Genomic DNA, 24,118 nt, shown 5'->3' with positions numbered 1-24,118 from the left:
TCTACGTCCCTAATTTAATCTATAGGTTTGTGTTCCAAAATGCATTTCACACATCCTAAGCAAAAATAAGGAATTGTTTTAAAACCAAGTGCTTATTTGTGAAATCTGATATATATATAAAGTAAACCATTTAAGTAAGACTTGAGCATTGTCAAGAGATCTATCCCAGTTCAGTTGGATAGCTGGTATACAAGTTAAAGAACGTTAGAAAAATAAAAATAGGAAGGTGAGAGTAATCTAAAGCAGACCACTAAACATTTATTTATTTATTTTAAATCTTGGGTTTCCCAAAGGATTTCTACCTCACATTTCAGAAGGACGGCAGAAGAGGGATTGAGGCTATCTGAAGTTATGGACAAGACCCAATTCAGAAATTGAAACCTGTTTGTCAAGCTCTAAAACAATATTAAAGGAAAAATAGTCACTTAATTATCCTTACCGTATTTTTTGGACCATAAGACGCACCTAGGTTTTAGAGGAGGAAAATGGAAAAAAATTTTGAGGCAAAAATGTGGTAAAATATTTAATAACATAAATAACATAATATTTTCACCAATGTAAATGTAAGCTACATTCGGACTTTAAGATGCACCCCCATTTTCCTCTCAAATTTGGGGGAAAGGGTGCATCTTGTAGCCCGAAAAAACATATACATCAAAAAATGAGCTCTTAAAGTATGTGTAACTTTAGAATTTGAGGCTTTTTCTTAGTTAAAAAGGATTGAATCCTTCCTAAAGGTTCCTCCATAAATCAGACTTTCCAAGTTTGTACTGGAGAGAAGCCAGAATAACCATTATTTAAAATACATATGGGGAAGTAAGACTTAAGGTTTTTATAGATGTATATTAAACTCACTTTCCATTTTAATTATAATGTAATGACTTTATAAAGTTATGGCTGTGAAAGAACTTTTAGAAGGGATAAAATACGTATGCCATACTATTGAAAACAAAATTTGAAGGAGTAAATTATCATTTGGTCCAGGACATCTATATGAAACAAAATGCTTGAACATTTTAACAACATTAAGATGCTTCGTTTCAGTTGTGCTATATTATACAGTGTTTATAGCAAGTGATGGGAAATTTAGTGGATAGATGTTTATATTTTTATTTAAACTAGGAAGACTTGCTCATCATGATTTATATTTTAACTACAGATGAATAAAGACCCTTGACTTTTCTTTTTTATTCTGTGTTCATAAGTATTTTTTAATTATTTTGTAGTAGGCTGTTTGGAATAATTTGATGCTGGATAAGTGAACAGTCTATTACATCATGAAAGGAATTTCCCTTTGTGATAGATTTCAGTCGGTCATACAGAGTAATCAAAATCATTTGCATTGTTGCGTTAATTCCTAAGTAACGAAGCTCCTGGGTATTTTTGACAAATTGAAACAAATCTATGATGTAGCATATGCATTTTATGTTTAACATGTTTTGGAATTAATAGGAGGTAGTCTTGTTTTTAGCATTACCAAACCTGGGCAAAATACCATAAATGCAGGTTTAGAATTAAACATTTAAAGAAACATTACTACCCTTTTATTACCGGATTAACTGATCTCTTTGTCCTTGATTCTTAAAGAGTTTTGACAAAGCTGGCTGCCTACTTAGAATGCTTTCATTTTTGTGACAATATTTTAACTGCTCCTGTTTCGTATACTTGGTCTTATCCTCCCATAACAGTACCCCTCATCTCCTAATACCATTTGTGCTGAATCTCTTCTTTACCCACAAACTCTCTCTGGGTGGTTTCATTTAGGCCTGGTACTATCTCGCTCCAATACATTGTCCATTCTGTAGATTCTATACAATATAATGGTTAAGAGGAGGGCTTGGGAGATAGATAGCCTGGACCTGAGTGACAATTCCACCATTCAATGATTGTCCTTTTTCTTTGCTTCCGTTTTCTCTTTTGTAAAATGTGGTGAGTGATTGTGAGGATTTAGTGCATAAAGCACCTAAAAACAATGTAGTGGGCCTTCAGCAAGTGTAAGTTACTACTATTTTTGATTTCGATTGCAATTCTACTTATCCTGTGTTTCATACACATCTTTTTAAAAAATTCTTTTGCCACATCCCTTTTTGAAGTCCTAGACAATTTAAAATTTGGGTGTCCAAACGATGTTTTCTCCTCCTAAGTGACTTAATGCATATCTGGCTCTCTGATGAACATTTCTATTTTTCTGACCTATTTAATCTAGAAATGTTTGAAATCTGGTCTGTGATCAATATGTCTCCTATCCTTTTTTCAGGCTGCAAGAAAACTTCATGCTGTTGCGATGAACACTGCCTGGTTCATCTAATTCATTTAACTATTGAGCTTCTAAGTGTCAAGTTCTATTCTAAGTGTTCTAGGTACAGTTGGTAATAATAAACAAGGTCTCCTCCTGTCAGGCTAAAAGACGAACTCTATGGAGTGTGAATGGGTCCATACTTAAGAAGTTAACTAGGGGGCAGAACAATAAGGGCCTTGATGGCCTTGCGCAGGTTGGTCTTTATCCCTGGAGCAGTGGAAGGCTGAAGGGTTTGGCAAGTAGGGGAGGAAAGGAGATAAGATAATTTTATTTTGAAATGTCTGACTAAAGAGTAAAACTGTAGTTCAGTAATGAATTGAGTAAATCAGGTTAAAGGATGCTACAATATTTCTTTCAGTCAATAGCTATGATACTAGAGTTATGGTAGTAACTTGTATTGAGTTGGCCAAAAAGTCCGTTTAGTTTTTTCCATAAAAGACAAGTTTTTCATTCACGGCAGTAACTACTATTTTGGATGTTTTGAGTATGTTGGCTATCTTCCACTATTGGCTTATAGTGAGTAAAGACGGGGGGATACTGTTACACATCTAGCACATAAGACAGCCCCACAACAAAAAAAATTGGCCAAAATATCAATAGTACCAGGAAACTGCACAAACCACTCTTAACACATTTGATCAGTCATAGTACCTTCTGCATATACTGCGCAGATCTTTTATTTGCATTTTGGTTGTTTTACTTTTCTTGAAATAATAAAGCATAATACACCAAAAACATTGCATGTCTTTCATCTTCAATGTTAAAATGGCTGCACAAAAATTCACCAGTTTTGCTAAGTTTTTCTTAAATGGATGTTGATATAAAAGCTGTTACAATACAGTCTCAAAATTGTTTCAAATGAGGTGAAAGACAAAACAGCACTACTAGAGCCATTGTATGGGAAAAACTAAATGAATTTTTATGCCAATCCTAGAGTGGTGGTATTAAAAAATCTAAGGGAAACAGGTAATTGAAAGACAACTCCCACAACCTAACTCGTAGACAGTCCCTACATGTACCTTGGCACGTGTGTTTCCTTCATTGTACGAGTAGCTGTAAATGCTGTGGAGAGTTAACACAAAGCAGCTGAGTGGCAGAATATAGGTCGTAATGACTTCTGGGAACCATTTCAGTGAAGTGATAAGGTGCTCCTCAATCACCCATTGTAGAATTGATAGGGAACTGGGGAGTGCCCCTTTTCAAAGGACTGGCTAGTGTATGTGGTGTGGGACCTGAGGGGGAAAAAACCCGTTTATCTTCTGGAGGGCAGGCTCCTTGTACAAGCATCCCCACTAAGCGAGTGTTCTAGGAACTCATCTGTATCTGTACCAGCTGGCATTGTGGAGGCTACTTTCGGCTTCAGTGAAACAATTTTGAGGACAACTTACCCTTTTCATGATGGGTGATTTATGAGTGTCCCTACCCACACTGAGCTGAGAGTTTAGCAGTTTCTGACCAGAAACAGCGTGACCCCCATGCCCCACCCTCTATTCACCTGATTTCCCCTCAAACATTTTTTTTGCTTCCCCAATGAAAGAAACCCTCAAAGGGAAATATTTTGCTGATGTGGAAGAGGTGAAACAAAATGGCAGCAGCATTAAAAGTCATCAAAATTGATGAATTCAAAAACTTGATCAGTGGAAAAGTCTCGATAGGTGTATTGCATCAAATAGAGTATGTTGAAGGCAGAAAAATACACAAATTTTTCATAAATACTGTTTTTGGGGAGTCCCCTCGTAAAACCTGTAAAAGCAAACATTGGAGGGTAATGAAAACAGGCTGGAGTACGTGGGGATGGGTCAAGGGATGGCAAAATACTTTTCCGGTGATGGGGTAGGGGAGAGAGGGACTACATCATGTAATCTGCTAGGGTAAGTAGTTAATTTGGATTTTCTAATAGTAAGAGGAAACCATTAAAGAGAATTCAGCATTGGAGTGATATCCTTGTAGAAGATAGATGGGATAAGCAAGGAAGCAGGAAAGTTGATAGACTTGCTGTAGTTTAAGACTTACATGAGGGAGGAAATAGGTTTAGCTTGTTCTTTGGCAGCTGAATTTAGGAGGTGTCTTGAGCTGAGAATGACTCAAGTTCTGGATAGTTAGCATAAAGAGAAGTTCATGACAAGCAGAACTTCTACTTGAAAATAGTGTAACCAATAGATAGTTATCTTTACTCTTGCTTTCATCTCTAAAATGAATTTTCTGCAATATTTGAGGACTGAATCACTGCTGGTAGCTTTACATCTGATTTAAAATTTAGGCAAGCTAAATACAGTTATCTAGTCTACCTCTAAAGAGACTAAGGCTTAGAAAGGATAAGTTACACTAGTATGAAATGATTTGAAATACTGGATTAGCTAAAAGTGTTGATCTGCTTTAAAGGATGAGTTATTTACTTTTAGAAAAGGGGTTTTAAATAGCAGAAATTTAAATGCACCACATTTTCCCTAACTTTATTTTAGAAAATTGTAAAATAGCTTCCAGCATTAGCAGGCCTAAAGTTAATGTCCCCTTAATCAGCAACTACATTCAGGAAGCACAGTCGTAAGTGATGGGAGAGGAGAGACTTGAAACAGAAATGAAGTAGCTGTGAAATACTGTGAGTCTCTGAATTAAGAAAAGTTTTTGAGGTCCTGTCATTTTACATGTTATATCTTTAAGTTAAAAAAACAAAACAGAACACTTAAGAAATGAACTAAAGCTTGGAGAGGTAAAAACCAAACCTGCCTGGCACATGGTGATGAGGTTAGTGACTTTGATACAGAGAAGATGTGAGAAGTATTTATTCCAATGAACGGTGGTGACATCGGAAATGACTCAAGTGATGTTTCAAATCACGCATTTATGTACCAAATATGTATTAAGTGACAAAGACTTGCATAGTATTCCAGCGAATATTTATTAGCATCTAATATGAGCCAGAAACCACCTAGAGGATGGCTGGCAATACAGATGGTACAGCCTACTCTCAGGAAACTTGTATTTTTTTTTTTTTTTTAAGGGAGGCAACAAATAAGTAAGTAGTATCAGTCCTGATTAGTCCTGGGCACAACACAACTTACTTAGTTCTAACAGCAGCCCTTTGAGGAGGAGTACTAGTTTTACAGTAGGGTTCACTCAAACACTGTGGAATTAGCTACTTTTCCAAGATCACATGGCTAATGGGTAGAACTAGTTGAAGCAGAGATTGTAACAGTGACTGGAGGTGGGGCTGTTAATCATTATCAGGGGTAGTAATGAGGCCTCTACGAAGAGGTACATTTGATGTCTGAAATGAAGAGAAGGCAGTTTTGAAATCTGGAGGAAGAACATTCCAAAAGGAAGGAAGGACAGATGCAGAGATCCTTTGGAGAGTTTATTCAAGGGCAATAAGGCCAGTGTGGCCATCACAGTAAGCAGATGATATCAAGAGGTAGGTAAGAGCTAATTTGAGGGGGGCCTTGTAATTCGGATTTTACTCTTGTACTGGGGTTGTAGGGATCCGAACAGAGAAGTGATGTAATCTGAATCAGTGAGAGGCCTGTCGGGGAGAGATGCCAGCTGATGGTGATGGTGGCTTGGGTTAGGGTTGTAGCAGTGACGATGGTGATAAATGGTTAGCTAGTGAGATTTATTTTGGAGATGGAACCCACAAGACTTTAATGTATTGGATTTGAATGTGAAGGAAAGACAATATTTCAAGGGATTCCTGGGATTTTGATGCAGGAGAGGAGGAGCGGGAGTGGATTATAGTGGGAAGATCAACAGTTTGCTTCATTAGCTCTATTAACTTTCATACGCCAATTGGATATCCAAGAATGAACGTCACATGGTATGATTTTGGGATTCTGAGGAGAGCTCAGTGCTGTGAGTTGTCTGTATTGACCTTTGCAACTGTTGGATTAGATGAGGTTTTCCAGGGAGAAAGTGTACAGAGAAGAGGCTGAGTACTGAGCCCTCAGATATTCCAGAATTTGAGTTCTAGTACAGGCACGCAAAACAAACAGAAAACTGAGGGAAACAAAATTGGACCAAATTGGTGTCATGGAAGGCTAAGTTTCAAGAGTTTATCTCGAAATAGGTAGTAGATTCAAATGCCGTTGAGAGGTCAAGGAAGGTAGTAGACTAATTAGGGTGTGCTAACTGCTATAGTAAGTAGACCTCAAGATGTCTGATGGCTCCAATGCAATAGTTTATTTACCCCTCATATAAAAAGAATAAAGAGTGGTATTGAAGAGGTCAGTGGTATGGCCCTTCCCCACTTATTTAAGGACACAAAGTTTCTCAGTCTACAAGATCACATTGTAGTTATCTCCACTGAAGCTAACTGAAAGGGAAAAGGAACATAGAGGATCTCGAATGGAAATTTTTATGGTATACATAAAATGGAAATGGTGCACATCTCATATTCCATTAGCTTGAATTCAGTCACATGACTGCCCCTAACTGCAACAGAGATTGCACAAAAGAAACAAGCCATACATACAGGAGAAAAAGAACCAGCTTGTTGTAACTAGTTATCTCTGCTACAGATGGCTTTGGCAGGATATAGGTCAAAATGACTTGGTGAAGAACTATTTCAGTGAAGTGATAAGGGTGGAAGCGCAAGAGAACAGGAGGTAAGAAATGAACACACTTTCTGCAGTTTTGGTATGAAGATGAACAGAGGAATCTGGTAGAGGCTAGAGGGAGATGGAATGTTAAGGAAGAGTTTTATAAGATTATAAGGCATGTTGCAAACAATGTACACTACTTTTAACATTTAAGAAATGGACTCCCCAGTTCACACTATTAAGATATAGATGTTTTGGTGACCAGTAGATCAAAACATAGTGTATGGTGAACTTGGTAAAGTAAGTGGTATGTTGTACTTCAGGTTTCCAAATTCCAATTGTTGTCTTAATCTCCTTAAAATGTAATGATGTCACTGAATAAACTAACACATTGTGAACAGAATTTACTTTTCTATGGCAAGTGTCCTTCCATCAAAGAACCAGAACTTTAAAGTAAGTCAGTCCATTTTCTCATTGGAATGGTGGAGTGTATTCATACCTGTATGCTCTATATACTGTACTGAAAAGAATCTTAGTTTTTGTGTTTGAAGATTTTATGCCCTTCTGAAGATTTTATTCACTTGGTAACTCAAAGTGATGCCAAAAGTCCATGACTAATCTGTAACTCATGGGACCTAAGTGAGGTTTTTGACCCCCCCAAAAACCACCCAAACACATTGTTTAGGGATATTAAGATATGTAGAAAATGATTGTTGCCAGAGTCATTCAACAGATGACTGTTAATGTGAGGAAGAGAATTGGACCGCCTATGCTATAATAAATTTATTTAAAAAGACAGATTTCTGGGGAGGCAACAAATTTCATATTCTTCTGTAGTCTATTTTGTAAATGACATAATTCATGTACATAAAATCCACCCTTTTAAAGTGTACAATTCAGTGGTTTTTAGTATATTTACTAAAAAAGTTGTGTAACTATCACTAATTTTAGAACATTTTCATCCCCCTAAAAAGACACCCTGTACCCATCAGTAGTCAGTCCTCATTCCCATCTTCCCCGCAGTCCCTGGTAATCAAAAATCTACTTCTTTCTGTGATTTACCTGTGCCGGACACTTTATATAGGTGGAGTCATCTAATATGTGGCTTTTTATGTCTTGCTTCTTCACTTAGCATAATGTTCACAGTTCATCTATGTTGTAGCTTGTATAAGTACTTCACTTCTTTTTGTGGCTGAGTAGTATTTCATTGCATGGATATACAAAAATTTACCGATTTATCAGTTGATGGACATTTTGAGTTCCACTTTTTGGCTATTATGACTATCAATGCTGCTATGAACATTAATGCACAAGTTCTTGTATGAATGTGAAGTTTTCATTTTTCTTCATATACACCTAGGAGTGGAATTGATGGGTCATATGATCCCTAGTCTCTTCCAACCTTTATTTCTTTACCATCTCTCAAGCTTTCCTCTCTTGATGCCAACTTCATGCACTCCCATACTGTTTTCTTTAGTTTTTTAATTATATTATAATGTCCCTCTCAACCTTTTTCCCTGCTCTCTATGCTTTTTCATGACTTTTCATTCTGTGACCTTCACAGTTTCTTTAAAGTTAATTCCATAACATTTTTCACTAAACTTCAGCTACCCTAAGGAACAGCCAAACATTCCACCCTTTAGAACTGAGAATTGATCATCATTTTGTGGCATTTCCAAGATTTTCTTTCAGCTACAACTTTATTAAGCAAACACACAAAAATGATAATTGAGAAACTACAGCAGGGTGGGAGTGGAGGAGAAGCATGCTATTTGGTTGTTGAATCTTCAGAGCTTTCACGAAAAACCCTGGCAAGTCACCCACCAGGAGGACTTGACACAGCTTTTGGTGGCCAAGGTCAATAATAACCTTGATAACTGAGAACTTTGTTACCATTCTAAGGTATGAGTTTTCTTACACTTTAAAAATCTGGTAGGTAAGAAACCTTTATCAGCAGCTTCATAGAGATAATGGAGATACCATGTCTTAACCACAGAATTGCATGATTATATTACATTCTTACTGTTTTCCCAAATCCAATGGGGAGGTTCCAATTTTGCTCCTGATGCTAGTTCCAACTTTTATTGAGTAACTCTCAGAGATACAGCTTTGAATCCAGTTGATGAAGATAGTGCCTTTTCTAAGATCTTAAGTTCACAATTTCTTTGACTAACTTTCTCTCATATTTCACTCCTTTTAAACTTACTCTTCATGCCTGTGATAACCTCTCAGTGCCTGTGTGTTTTCAGTTTATTTGCTAACTTCTGAGAGAGAGAAAGAAGCATCAGTTTGTTTTTCCACTTGTTTATGCATTCGTTGGTTGATTCTTGTATGTGCGCTGACCAGGGATTGAAACCACAACCTTGGTGTATTGGGATGATGCTCTAACCAACTGAGCTACCCAGCCAGGGCAGTGGTGCTTTCTTCATCATCCTTAATTTCTTAACTCCTTTGTTTAATCTGCTACAAATTCTCTAAGAGGTATCTTACATACTATCTGTTTTCTCCATTCTTGTCCTTGCAGAGATGCCAAGTCCCATGAAACAGAGCCAGTTGGTTTCAAGTGGGCACATTTACTATTTTGAGCTCCTTTGATATGAAAATGACCTCTTTCATAATTACCTATTTCAAGGAATTTGGGCCTTTAAATCCTTAAGACTTAATCTCACCATTATATTTTATACAAAAATTATTTTACTGAGGAGATCTAGGCCAGCTGATGTGTCTGCCCAACACTTTGTTTTTCTTTAAACCCCTTTTCTTGAACTCTCTTCAAAGCTAAGCCCTTTTTATACTGTATTACCTTCTCTTCACTACTTGTCCTTGGCTTTTCATTAATTATTCCTTTTCTTACCCCTTTAAAGCCTTTCTCTCAATTCTTTTTCCCTACAAAGATTTCCCTGTTTAAAAAAACAAACAAACTTAATCCTGCATCTACATAGTGCTACCTTCTGTGTTGCAAAAATGTCAGTGACTTTACCCAGGATGTGTAATTTTTGAATACCCTGTCTCCTTTACCGTTGGCTTTCAAGCTCATTTCTTTTTAAAATTGTTTTCTCAAGCCCTGTCTTGGTGCATGAGGGAGGCAACCAATCAATGCTTCTCTTTCACATGAATGTTTCTATCCCTTCCTCTCTCTAAAAACAATGAAAAAATGTCCTCTGGTGAGGGAAAAACGTGGTTATGTTGTTGAATCTTTTGGTAAAGTTGCAAAAGCAAAATATTTTTGCATTTTTGTCAAGTTTCATGCCCCCCAAACCTGGATTTGCCACTTTATAAAAGGGGATCTGCCCCTGTATCCTATAGAGGTAACAAAATTGGGCATGGCTCCCTCCAACTTGGTCACAGCTAAGGATAGAGCTAATTACTTAAGACATATATCGTGGATCGACCAAAGAATTATATTCTTTCCATATCCAGGTCCCAGGTCTGGTCAGTATTACAGGTTCAGGAACTAGATTTTAAGCAGTTTGACCATGGTAATCAAGCATTGGGAGATTAATTCATGCTAACCAAACTCACAAAAGGTCAATTTATAAACCAAATGTTTATTTCTTAGTATACAAAAAGGAATTAATATTTTAGTATTGACTATGAATATAAATACTTGCTATCCAGAGTACTCTTAATTGGATCAAGGTAGAGACCAATGAGATTATAAAATGTTTAGTTTTCATGGTTTAATGTCAAAATAACAGTTTTGAAGGCACCCTCATTGCATGGGAGTGGCTTCAACTCCAAATTCCTTGAAAATGAGGAAAACTCTGTTTCTTTGACCTATCACGTGCATGACTGACCTACCAGTCTTGCCTGGTTCTGTATGGATCGAGTTGGCCTGTGCTTAAAGATCGGAACCCCCAACTGCACCCTATTTAGCTGCCATTGGCCAGTATTGTCCATCTATTCTAGGTCTCCCACCTTCCTAGCCCTTTTATTTCATTCATGATATCTCCATTTCCCTCATCTGCAGTGCCCAGGTTATCCTCAGTGTCCCTCCTAACGTCAATTCTGCCGTCACCCACCTACTTTAACCTCGACTCACCTATTAATCATCACCTCCTAGACCTATCCCCTCATCCCCTACCTGGCCCAGACCGGTCCCAACGCTCACACCCAACCTTCCCGAGAGAGAGCGTCGGGGGCCACTGCCCTCCCCCGCTGGGAAGCTGTGGGGAACGCTTCATCGCGCTCTTGGCATGGTCGCCCTCTTTCATTTTCCCCCCAGTCCTACAAACCACTACCACTTTTACCCTCTCGTGAGCACCATAATCGTCTCTTGCCCTCATTAACGAGGGGAAGTCTCCCGGCGAAGGCAGAAAGGTATCTCCTTACTTGAGTATGTAGTTGTGTCCAGAAGCTGCCGCGGGCACTTCAGCGAACAGAACCCGGGCGGAGCCCAGGTGTAGGGGAAGGGTGGTTGGCGCTAAGCCAATCATAGCTCATGACGACAGGGCGCAGCCAATCAGAACACGGGATGCTTGGCGCAGGGTAAGGACCCACCCCCTTGCAGCTGGGTGGCCAACGCCTTCGCCCAAGGCTAGCTGGAGCAGAGCAGGTTCACAGAATCCAGGGACTGGGCGCCTTCCGATCTGGGAGAAGGTGCCATCCCACCCCAGCTAATTTCTCTACAAGCCTTGGCCTTAACAGGGGTCGGTGCTTACCGCGGACGCATTCTTACCTGGGTCGTATTTCTCTCTGGAGACTTTGTGCCTATGGTTGGCGGCGGAGTGAGGTCGTTGCCTTGACGACGACAGCATGCGGCCCGTGGTCCTTCGGAGTGTGAGCTTGGGGCGGGCGGAGGCCAATCTGCCTCCGTGCCTGCTTCACCTGGGACCCGAGACTGTGTCCGCTTAAGGAATCGTATTAGCAATAAAATTGGTAGTTTGCTAATCAGCATCCTTTATACCTGCGAGCGAAATGAATTTCAGCTCAAATTTGTTTCCAAGTTGAAAACCTTTGGGTCTTTCCACGCGAGAGGATATTAAAGAAACAGTAAGTATATACTTTTAAAGTCTTATATTATCTCATTCTTTCGTGTGTAATATATTTCAGTCTCTTTAACAAAATAAAAAATTAGCATTACTTGAACCTAATTAAATTGTTGGTATTGTAAATTGTTGGTATTGGAACCATATGCCAATTGGCCAGGCTTCGTTTGTATTACCCTTACATTCAGGAGTAGAAGGCATGAAAACTTAGGGTTCAAGAGTAACTGTTTCAGGAAACAAGAGGCATTTAAAGCCGTGATATTTTGAGGTATTTGCAGACAGTGCCACTTGAAAAATAGATATGTTCAGTGTGCTGTGACCCAGTGTGCAGTTGGCTGCCAGAAAAAATTTGGAGTGGTCAACTTATATGTTAGCTTATGATATGCTTCAGAACACCTTAAAAGTGCTTAAGGTAAATGTGATTTCGTTTACTTTGCATTTTCAAATGTTGAGGATACCAGTTGCAAAATGTTTTTAAATGATGCAGGTTCTAGACTCCATCTATGTTTGTCCTTGACGTGATACAGTTTTAGTCTTCGATAAAACATACTGAGTGGAAGGAAAAACAATTACGGAAAGAAAAGATAAAGTTGAGAAGTTTTTTTTTTTTTTCAAACACAGACATTTTATTTGAAAATAGTTAATAGACACTAAATGGAAGTTAAAACGTCAAGTATGGAAAGTAGTGTTGGGACACTGCTGTGTAAAGAGTTTATAGTAGAATCTATTATCAAAGCTGGTAGTAAAAAGTGAAGTAATTTGAGTTGGTGCTGACTAGGATTTGTTTTCTTTTTTTTTTTTTTTGCAGGCTATTCATATTTTATTATATTTTTAAATTTGTTTTTTTAAATATATTTATTGACTATGCAGATTTGATTTCATTCACCCCCTCATCCCCAGATCAATCTCTGGTCCATGTATATCTGTATTAAAAAACCCTAAATTATTACATATATAATGCTTAAAATGTATTCATTGGATTTTCATAGTTTCCTAGAATGAAGAGGATTTTTGTATTGTCTTTGTCATCAGTGTACCAAAAAGGAAGCAAATAAAACATCACAATTCACAATCTGGGGAAATTAGTCTTAGATTGCCATAAATACAAAATGTAATCGTTGAGAATGTTTTTCCCTAAGTTTTATGAATGAGTGTTTTTGTATTGTCAGATTTAAAAAAATTTAACTGTGAGTCATCATTTGAATACATAGTTACCTAAAGATATTTTTTGCTCCTCAAACTTTTAGAACCATATTAGGATTAAGAACAATATTTTTTACTTTTTGGTTCTAGAATTTAATTGCAACACCAGATTTAAAAAATAAATTTAACTTTGAAATTGTAGTTTATTAGCCTTTATATTTCATGGCAATAAAAACTTATGAATTAAAATCTATCTGTATTTGGGCTGAAGAGTTTTTTCTTTCTGGGTAAAATAAAGATTTTATTAAGATTGGTCTCACCTTTAACTGGAACATAATCAACAAAAGAAAAAAGCAAACAAAATATAACCAGAGACACTGAAGTTAAGAACAATCCAATAATAGCCAGAGGGGAGTGGGGAGGGGATAGTGGGGAGAGGGGTTTTCAGGAACTGCTATAAAGGACACGTGGACAAAACCAAGGGGGAGGGTGGAGGCAGGGGAGGGAGGTGGGTTTGGCTGGGGTGGGGCACAGGGGTGGGGAAAAACTGAACAACAATAAAAAAAATTAAAAAATAAAAATAAATTTTAAAAAAAGATTGTCTTTATCCAGAAAATCACATGTAATGGGAATATAAAAGAATTTTAAACACAAAATTCAAATGATCATTCTCATAGTGACTAATCATTAAAAGGATTTTTGAAATGCTGTATTCGGTACTACTACTATTTAATTTTTAAAAATTTGCCTATATACTGTGGTGTCATTGCTGTTATTTTGTAAGTTCAATATAGGAATTTAATTACTATAGTAAGAAAAGTAAAGAAAAAAGTTTATTAAAGATTCTTAGTGTTTACTTGGTAAGTGATCATTTTGTAAACAGATATTTTTCCCAATTCAGTAGAGAATGTATAAAGATTTTCAATTTTGATCTTTTAATCCTGATGTAAAAAAAAACAATTAAACATGATCTTCACAAAACCAAATTCACCTGTGCCTTTTTCACCTTTGAGGATTTGAGTGAAAAGAAATTGTGTTTTTGTAGAGTGAGCTATGATTGTTTTGTACTATAGTTCAAGTATTCCTTTATCTGAATTAAAAATATATTGAATTTCATTAACATGACACTTAGTCATCTAAATTTAAAGTTAATGGCTTCAATTACATTTGTATTGTCTATTATGAAAGGAATACGAATATTTTGAAAGCATAACTTAGAATTGGAAACCATAAGAAATTGTGAGACAGCAAAGGAGAGCCATCAACGCAGTGACCGCCCTAGTACAGAAGACAAGTGGGGAAGAACTACTTTGCTGAGAGGGTGGGAAAAATCAACACACTTAGCATTATTAAGCTCTATGTTTTGGTTTCTACAGCAAGAAAAAATCCTCCTGGTTTTGAATCAAAATGGAAAAATATGAAAACCTAGGACTGGTTGGAGAAGGGAGTTATGGAATGGTGATGAAGTGTAGAAATAAAGATAGTGGAAGAATTGTAGCCATCAAGAAGTTCTTAGAAAGTGATGATGACAAAATGGTTAAAAAAATTGCTATGCGAGAAATCAAGTTACTAAAGGTGAGTAAATACATATATTTTGTTTAAAAAATGAGTTGTTTCTTGATCAAGATTACATTTTGGGGAGAAATTACTGTTTAAAGTGTAAATTTCTTTTGTGACAATAAATAAAATGATTTTATATGAACATTTATACCATGAATATAAACATAATTTTAAAACTGTTTGTTGCTTTTCCTATATCTATCTGCCTATTTACTTACCTACCTAGCTAGATAGAGCTAGCTAGTTATCATCTGTATCGGGAGTTTCAAAGAGCACCGCAAGGTACGGTGATTCACTAGGAGGACTCGCAGAACTCAGCAGTCGCTGTGCTCATGGCTGTGACTTATCACAGTCAAAGGATGTAAAGCAATGTCAGGAAATGGAAAAGGCACATGGAGTGAATTCCAGAGGTAGACCTGTTACAGGTTTCCAGAAATCCTCTTCTAGTGGAGTCACACAGGGAGCACTTATTTCCTCCAGCAAGGAGTTGTGATATCACGTGAAATATGGTCCACCAAGGAAATTCATTAGTGACTCAGTGTGCAAGAATTTTATTGGTGGCTGGTCACATAGGCACTTCTGCCTGACTCGTACCAAAATTCCAGACTCCCAGAAGGAATACAAGTATTAAGTATAAAAAATATTGTTTGCACATCGAGCCATTTTTATCAATTCTGGAGATGAAGGGAACCCTCCCGAAATCCAGGTTCCTAGGTACTGGCCGAGGGCTCACTTTGCAAGCAGACCTGTCTAAGGATAGTAGTCTCAAGCCTGCCATGTTAACTCACTCTCTCTGTCTCTCTAGTCCTCTCTCTCTCTTTTTAATCTGTCTCATGAGAAGTCTATCGATTTTATTTATCTTTAGAAAGAACCAATGTTTAGCTTTATTGATCTTCTCTATTATGTATTTCTTGTCTATTTCATGTTTTTGTTCTTTAGTTTTTCATTCCTTTTACTTATTTTGGGTGGGTTTATTTTGTAGTTCTTTTTCCTAATCTGTTGATATAGATGCTTATTTTTTATATTTCCAGCTCCCCTTGCCTCATTTATGCATTTAAGGCTATAAATTTCCCTCTCAGAACAGTTTTGGTATGTACCGCAGAAATTTTGATTGGCAGTTTAAAATTTTTTCTTATTTCCCTTAATTTCCAAACATGTGGAAGTGTTCTACATTTTCCTCCCCTGGTTTTTTATTTGACACAATTGTTCTGTGATCGGAGTATATACTATGTAAGATTTCATTCCTTTGAAATTTCTTGATATGTGCTTTTTGGTTCTGAATATGGAAAACGAAAATAATTCCTCATGTGCTTGAAAAGTATTTCATTAAATTAGCTTTAGTACTTGCATTGATTAAATCTTCTAAATTCTCACTAACTTCTTTGTGTGTGTGCTTGTTCTATCCAGTACTGAGAAGAAATATGTTAAAATCTTCCTCTGTGATTATTGATTTCTCCATTTTTCATTGTAATTCAGTTAAGGTTTAACTTTATAAACAGAAAGGCCATATTACTAGTGTAGAATACTATATTTAGAGTTATTATATGTTCATGTTGAATCAAATCTTTTATTTTCATGGAACAACTTTATTATAGTAATGTTTTTTTCTTAGGCTATGCTAGTTTAATTTTGGTTTGTGTTTGCATAGTATGTCTTTTTCCATTTTTTTACTTTCAGTTTTTCTCAGTCCTTGTTTAGATGTGTCTCTTGTGAATATAGTTACATTTTGATTTTCATCGTGTTTGACAATCTTTGCATTTTAATTGGAATAGTTAGTCCATCTACCTGTAATATAGTTTCTGATATATTTGGGTATAAATCTACCCACATTAATATATACTATTTGTCTTACTGGTTCTGTATTCTTTTTTTCTTTCTGTCTTTGGATTGATTATATTTATCATTTATTTCCCTCAAATAATTAGAAAATTATATATTTTTCTATCTTTTAGTGGTTACCCTAGACATTTATTAAAGTTTAACAGTATCCAGTACTTTTATCCTTCTTCCAAACCTTGCAATACTTATCTCTGGTTATTCTCTCTTATATTTTATGCTAATATTGTCATATGTTAACCTTTATATATATTTTTAAACACCAGAAGACATAAGTATTGTTAAGTGTTTGTTTAGGTTTATTTTGACAGCTTTCTTTATTCTTCCTTCTTTTCTTCATCTAACATTTATCTGTGATCTCTTCCCTTATTGTTAAAAATCTCCTTTTGTGAGGATCTATTGTAGATAAAACATTTCAATTTTAATTTACATGAAAATGTCTTTATCATGTTATTATTTATGAAGGATATTTTTGCTGGGTATGGAATTTTAAGTTGGCAATTATTTTCCTTTAACAAAATGAAAATAACATTGTTTTGTCCTCTGGCTTCCATTGCGGCTCATGAGAAGTCAGCTGTCAGTCCAATGGCTGCTCTTTTGTAAATCTGTTTTTTTATGTCTGGATTTTTTTTAAAGATTACATTTATTTATTTTTAGAGAGAGGGCAAGGGAAGGAGAAAGAGAGGGAGAGAAACATCAATGTGTGGTTGCTCTCACATGCCCCCAACTGGGGATCTGGCCTGCAACCCAGGAAAATCTTCCTCTGTGATTATTGACTTCTCCTTTTTTCATTGTAATTCAGTTAAGGTTTAACTTTATAAAGGCCATATTATTAGTGTAGCATGTGCCCCTGACCAGGAATTGAACTGGTGACCCTTTGGTTTGCATGCTCATGCTCAATCCACTGAGCCACTCCAGGCAGGGCTGGATTTTTTTTTTCCCAACTTTTAATTGACATATACCTATAGAAAAGTATACATATCATAAGAATTTATCTGGATTTTACAAAAACTGAACAACCCCATGTAACCCCAATCTAAACTAAGAAAGAGAACACTAAAATACCCCCAGAAGCACCCCCCGCCCCCATGCCTTCTCCAGCCACTGCTGCCTTTGCCTTCCGCTTCCACTCAGGTCACATCTAGACTGATTGCAGTCAGCATAAAGTTAGTTTTATTTTCTGGAAACTTTATTTTCTGGAAGATTGGCTTTTTTCTTTTGTTTTGTTTTGCTTTTCCTTTTCAGGGTATGTCACCAACTTTGGAGAACTCTGCTCTGCCAGGTTGGTGGCCACAGATGAACTCTTGGTATCTTCCTAAACCTTGACCACACTGGCCGTTTCACCTCATTTGTTGTGGGTAGGGGTCACAGATCCACATGGTTTCATCAAAGATGGAACTATATTTCTCTCTCTCATTGGCTCTACTGTGCTCTCTGAGAGGACGACAGAGCAGTGTGGTCTTTTAACTATAATTTTAAAAACAGACTATATGTTTCTAATTTATACTGTTTGTGCATTTTATTTATGTCTTTCTTACCCTAAGATCTATTTTAGATTGTGACTAATTGCTAATCATTTGATCTTACAAAAACTATTTTGCATTTTTTTAATAACAGCAACTGAGGCATGAAAATCTGGTGAATCTTTTGGAAGTGTGTAAGAAAAAAAAACGATGGTACCTAGTCTTTGAGTTTGTTGACCATACCATCCTTGATGACTTGGAACTCTTTCCAAATGGACTAGACTACCAAGTAGTTCAGAAGTATTTGTTTCAGATTATTAATGGAATCGGATTTTGTCATAGTCACAATGTAAGTATTTAGTTTAAATAATTATTTTGCCAATGATTGACCCTCCAGTTACCAGTCATGTAACCTAATGAGATACTTGTTTAAAGTTTGGACCAGTAAAGTCATAGAAATGAACTGTTACTTGGATATGGCCAGTTTTCATGTGTCACAATACATGTATTCTTTCCTCTGACATTTTCTTATGAAAAGTTTAGGCCATACTGAAAAGTTGAAAGAGTGTGCCATGAACACCCATGTCAATACCACCTGGATTATATACTTGTTAATATTTTGCTGTATTTTTATTATGTATTTATTTATAAATTCATATACTTATCTATTAATGTCCTATTTATTTATGTATCCTTAAGTAATTTATTGATATCAGTACACTTCAACTCTAAATGCTTCAGGTATGCCTATTAACTACAGTTTAATATTTGCTTTTTTTGAGATGACATTTTCTGAGTGAAATGCACAAGTTTTAAGTGATGAGTTTTGACAAATGTATACACCCAAGGATCCATGTATATGTTAGTTCACATTCTCTCGTGGAGTTGTGCAGAATAAAAATCCCTGTTCTTACCCCATAGTCTACCACAATAATTTTATATTCTTTGCATATCATATAAAAGCACCTCCAGGTAAAATGACACAGAGTGCAAAATGAATAACTCAACACATTGTTCTTCCAGCTTTACAGAATATTTTAAATGACATTTTTTGTGTGATTATAAAAGTAGTAGATGCTAATGGTAGATGTGGGGCTGGCCCTGTGAGCTTGCCATGGATGTCTAGGATGTAACAGAAGTTGGTCGCCTATGCAAAATGCTCAGCAATGGCAGGTTGCCATTTAGGGTGCTGGTACTCTGAAAGAGTTTTAAAAATAGATATATTTTTTAAAATGTTCAAAATATAGTTTTCTTGTATTAGAGAATTAGTCTAATATTTTGTTTTGCCTAGCTATAGAATTTTTAGTATTCTTTCCTAGTGTCCATATTTTCTCTTTTAGAAACCTTGATCTCTGACCTTGTTGACCCTCTTTACATTTCTAATTGCCTGAATAATGCCTCCACTTAGGTGCTTGTCAATCTACATAAATGCCCCTGTGGCTAAAAATAAACTACTAAACATTCCATCAAAACTAACTTTTTCTAGACTTCAATTTTTGGTAATGAAACCACCATTTTTTTAGATTCTAGGTTTATAGAAAATATCTGAGATTACTTCCTAAGCTATATAGGTGGGAGATTTAACATATTTCTAAACTATGTCTCTTCCTTTCCATTGCTCTGAGCACCAGCCTGATTTAGGCCCTTATTACGTCCTAGTTGTCCCTCTGCTCTTTTTCCTGCCTTTAGCACCTCTCTCTGACTTAGCTTGTTTATGGCCAACATCTTTAAACACCATATTGGTCAGGCCCCTTCCATGGGCTCCCAGGGCCTTGACAGAAGCTCAGACTTCTCAGGCTGACAGTCGAGGCAGCCTTCCTCCCTAGTGCATAACTTCTACACAGGAAGTAATATTTATCCAGAGTCTATTTCTGTCTGCACCCTTCTCCTCTCTTTGTTACCTTCACTAGGATTGCTCTTCATTTCGACATTTATCCAGGCCATACTTAGTGTTAAAGGCCTTACAGCCCACCCGTTTCTTTCTTTCTTTCTTTTTTTTTTTTTTTAAGATTTTATTTATTTATTTTTAGAGAGGGGAAGGGAGGGAGAAGGAGAGGGATAGAAACATCAACGTGTGGTTGCCTCTCATGTGGAATCTGGTCCACAACCCATGGAACCAGTGACCCTTTAGTTCATAGGTCAGCATTCAGTCCAATGAGCCACACCAGCCAGGGCATCTTCCCTGCCTTTCATAAAATTTTTCCTTGACCACCCAATCTTCAATTATTGCTTTAGTCTCTTAGTCTTGGGAGCAGTCACCAATTAACAGAACAGTTAATTTGGTAATTAATAATATATATCTCATCTAGTATCTTTGTTTACATAAAATTTTAAGCATAACTGTTATGTCTTACCCAAGTGCATTTCCGATTTTGAAGAACCAGGAACAATTTTATATGCTTTCATTTCTGTTTATTATGGGGACAAAACCAGTGCCTTGCACATGGCAGGTGCTCAAAAATAATTAATTCGCTTAACTTGATGTGCCAATATATGTCATGTCTATTTTTTGTCTTAGATCATACACAGAGATATCAAGCCAGAGAATATATTGGTCTCCCAGTCTGGCGTTGTCAAGTTATGTGATTTTGGATTTGCACGGACACTGGCAGCTCCTGGGGAAGTTTACACTGATTATGTGGCAACCCGGTGGTACAGAGCTCCAGAACTATTGGTTGGTGATGTCAAGTACGGCAAGTAAGAAACCATGGTGGTGAGGGGGGTGGTTATTATGTTCCTAATACAATAAAAGATCCCTCTAACGCTAAAAGGAAGTTTTGAATTTAGGAAACTTTTATAAAGTCGTTTGTAATTCTGGTGCTTCCCCTCTAAAAATTCTTGTGGAACAACTTGGGGTGAGTATACTTATTTTAAGGGTAGGGAAGTCAAGGTGAGCAAGTGGTCTGTTTTGTTTTTTGTTTTTCTTATTGTGGTTTGGAAACGGATACGTTATTTTTCACATGTAAAGAGAGGTAACATTGATTGGATAAATCTGACTGTTGAAATGAGGAAAGGTGGAATGGGCAAGGGTTGGAGTATAAATAATGGAGTGAAATGTTTTTAAAACATAAATTGTTCCATAAATGAATTTATTAAAAAAGAAGGGATTGTAACTTTCACTGATTTTATAGAAATCTTTTAAAAATATATTCTACAATTTCTGTTTTCAGAGTACACATCATTTAATATTTCCTCGATTACATTGAGTTCTGATTTTATTGCCATACTATAACTTTTGTATCATTTTATAATTCAGCTATGACCTTAAGCAATTTCAAGGTAGTTGTCTTCATGCTAATCATGCCAGCATATTCTTTAAGTTCTTGGGACTGATTTTAAAGACAGTTTTTCTATTTTTTTTCTCCTATTAGCTTTCAGTTCTCCTTGTTGTTACTGTATGTGTCCTAGTGTCCCTAATGACTACCTCCTGATAGTTTTCAGAGTATCCCTCCGTCCAGCAGGATAGACTGATTAACTGGTTAGAGTTATGTGTAAACAAAGAATGAATAGGTTCTAAATGGAAACCCAAAAGGCTTATTTTCAGAATAAAGTACACATAACTGTTGTGACTTTTCAGAAGCCTTTTTTCTGTATGTCACATGATTCAACTTTCTGGAAATCTGACTTAAATAAAATTGGGAAGTAGTACTTTAGGCTTATAGGAAAATGCCTTTTCATAGGTAATCTAAGGCTTGCTACTACTGTTCTCAGTACCTAGAATACTAAATAGTAATATGCAAAGCAGATTCAGTCACAGCAAACATACTAGGATGCCAGATTTTACACCACATTGCTTTTCTTTCAGGGCTGTTGATGTGTGGGCCATCGGCTGTCTGGTAACTGAAATGCTCATGGGGGAACCCCTCTTTCCTGGAGATTCTGATATTGATCAGCTATATCACATTATGATGTGTTTAGGTAAACTTATACATGTGCATTTTAAATGTTAGAGGATTTTTTTCCCTATGTTTTTTTGTTTGCATTGATTTTACAAAGTAGGAAGCAAATAAGAAAACTTCACATATATATTCATTCATTCTCAGTCTGGCTTTGGTCGGTGTGACATATGGTCTAATCATGTTCTCGCCCCACCTACTGCCCCGCCGGCCCCTAAAGTAAAGAGCAAAGGTTATACATACTTCTCTTCACTTTTACATTCAATAAATCACACATAGAGGGGATGCAAACACTCGCTTATTACATGTGGGTCAACAAGCATTTGGTGTTACATGACTACGTCCTCATCCTCACCTTCAAATTGAGAGACAGAGACTTTGGAGATAGTTTAATCTTGTTGCAGATACGACTTTTGTTGTTAGTGCTTTGGCTAGAATGTCAAAGCTAGACTAGCAAAGTCTGCTTACGTTTGTTGAAATACCAACTTCATGTTGGGAGATAGAGCTTAGAACAAGGAAACAATGGTAAAATGCATGGGGGCTATTTAACTATTGGATTTTAACTTTCCATGTTAGAAATTCAATAAACAATATAATGGTTTTATATATATTTTATGCTCAAATAGGTATTGAAGTTGAGAAAAAAGATAAAATGCTCAAGTCAGACCTTAGACATAGTTACAAAATCAGTTGACCAAAAATTAAATTCCTAAATGGTAGGACTGATTTATTTAGATTAGATTTGGGCCATATGACTATTAATGTTTTCATTGTTTCAGTTAGCACTTTTATGCGTTGTTGCTAGAAATGAAGTGCTGATAGTTATATCTTTAAAAATTATAAAATGTTCTTTATCTCTCCTTTCCCTATGCGTCCCCCAGTGTTCACTTCTGTGTTTACTGGCTTGTGAACTTCTCTAAATGAGTATGTTGAGATAAGAATGTTCATTTCCTAGAATTGATTTATGTCAAAACCTCTATAAAGACTGCCAGGTGCCACCCCATTAAGGCATGTCTTTGGTCGATTTTGCAGGCTGAGAGAGCCCCCCTTCCATAAGTGGTGGTCAACTCTTCTCTCCTCCACATCTCCTGCCTCTGCCATTTCTGTCAGGACGTAAAATGACAGAGATGTGTGCTGTTCTCGCCTCCAGGTAATCTCATTCCAAGACATCAAGAGCTATTTTATAAAAATCCTGCATTTGCTGGAGTAAGGTTGCCTGAAATCAAGGAAATGGAACCTCTTGAAAGACGTTATCCTAAGCTCCCTGAAGTTGTGATAGATTTAGCAAAGGTAATCATACCTTTTCTTCACTAACAGGGAATTTATATAATGGAGACTTGGCCTTTTCTTCTCTTTTTTTCTTGTCCAGTTGATCATTTAGGTCAACAACTTTGTGTGGGGGGAGGACGGGGGAGCTGGCTTCAGAGATAAAGACCTGAAAATTTCACTTAAAAAAACATTTAGGATTACTTATCTAGCATGTTTTAAGTGTGAAAACATCCTCACAATGATATGTTTTTAATGTTTAACACTGAAAATGCAAGCCTTGTTTAAGTGGAAAAAAGAAGAAAAGCAGGATAAGAAAATAAAAAAAGAGTAGAGTAATGGGAAAATTAATTAAAGTGTAGGGCATAGGACCATGACCTGTGGTGGCTTGTTAAACAGAGAAGGACAGATGCTATGCTTGGTCTTAGCCAAAAGGCCGACAGGCGATCTGTGGTGTATTGTCAAAGGGGCTTTTGCTTAGCCATTGAATTTGCTGAAGCTAATTCACAAATCATCATTATCTTTGCCTTGTTTTGGATTGAGTAATATTAGGGAGAGTCTCAATGGAGCAAATCATCCCTGGAAGTGGACATTTGGGAATTGTTAGCTCAAAAATTCTTATTAGTTAGGATTGTCCTAAAGTATTGGTAAAATAAATATCTCTAAGACACCAGGATCACATAACATTTATATAAGATATTTTTTTGCTTTTAAAATTGTCTATGTAACTCATTTAAAAAATTTAGCGAGCTTATAACTAATTATAGTAAGTTCTTAGCATAATACATTTCTACTTTACTACATAATCTTCTTACACATGCAGATATTATCATTGAGACCAGCTTTATGATCTATATATAAAGTGATTTAAAGGAATAAAAATGAAATTATTGTCTAAGTTATATCCCCTATAGTAGAAAAATAAAACTTTTAAAACATTTTATTGTATAAATTTTTCAAACAGAAAAGAGATAGAATAACAGTATAATGAACTCTTTTATACTTGTCATCTAGCTTCAACAATTAACAACCTCTTGAACTTCCAGTCAAGATGGAGGGATAGGTAGCTCTTTAACTGGAGTTTTGATCTGTTCTTTCATTTGGGCCATATTTCTTTGTCTCCTAGTTTTGGCAG

General features: G+C 36.4%; 1 protein-coding gene across 2 annotated transcripts in view; it reads left to right on the top strand.

Annotated features, from left to right (window-relative positions):
• Positions 1 to 11,017: 11,017 nt before the first annotated feature.
• The window catches only part of CDKL2 (cyclin dependent kinase like 2), a 34,123-nt gene continuing 21,022 nt past the window's right edge, over positions 11,018 to 24,118 (top strand). Inside the window, exons 1-6 of one of the 2 annotated variants that reach the window (XM_045185160.3) lie at positions 11,018 to 11,823; positions 14,339 to 14,537; positions 17,976 to 18,170; positions 20,340 to 20,518; positions 21,627 to 21,739; positions 22,868 to 23,007. In XM_045185160.3, the coding sequence (XP_045041095.2) occupies positions 14,370 to 14,537; positions 17,976 to 18,170; positions 20,340 to 20,518; positions 21,627 to 21,739; positions 22,868 to 23,007 (795 nt within the window). In that variant the 5' untranslated portion in view covers positions 11,018 to 11,823; positions 14,339 to 14,369. The remainder of the gene's footprint in view (positions 11,824 to 14,338; positions 14,538 to 17,975; positions 18,171 to 20,339; positions 20,519 to 21,626; positions 21,740 to 22,867; positions 23,008 to 24,118) is intronic. The other variant, XM_024577256.4, reaches the window with a different exon arrangement.

The sequence above is a fragment of the Desmodus rotundus genome, chromosome 4 (genome assembly GCF_022682495.2).
Source record: "Desmodus rotundus isolate HL8 chromosome 4, HLdesRot8A.1, whole genome shotgun sequence".
Taxonomy (NCBI): domain Eukaryota; kingdom Metazoa; phylum Chordata; class Mammalia; order Chiroptera; family Phyllostomidae; genus Desmodus; species Desmodus rotundus.
The sequence above is the reverse complement of the archived record's forward strand: the minus strand, read 5'-3'. Positions and strand labels throughout refer to the sequence as shown.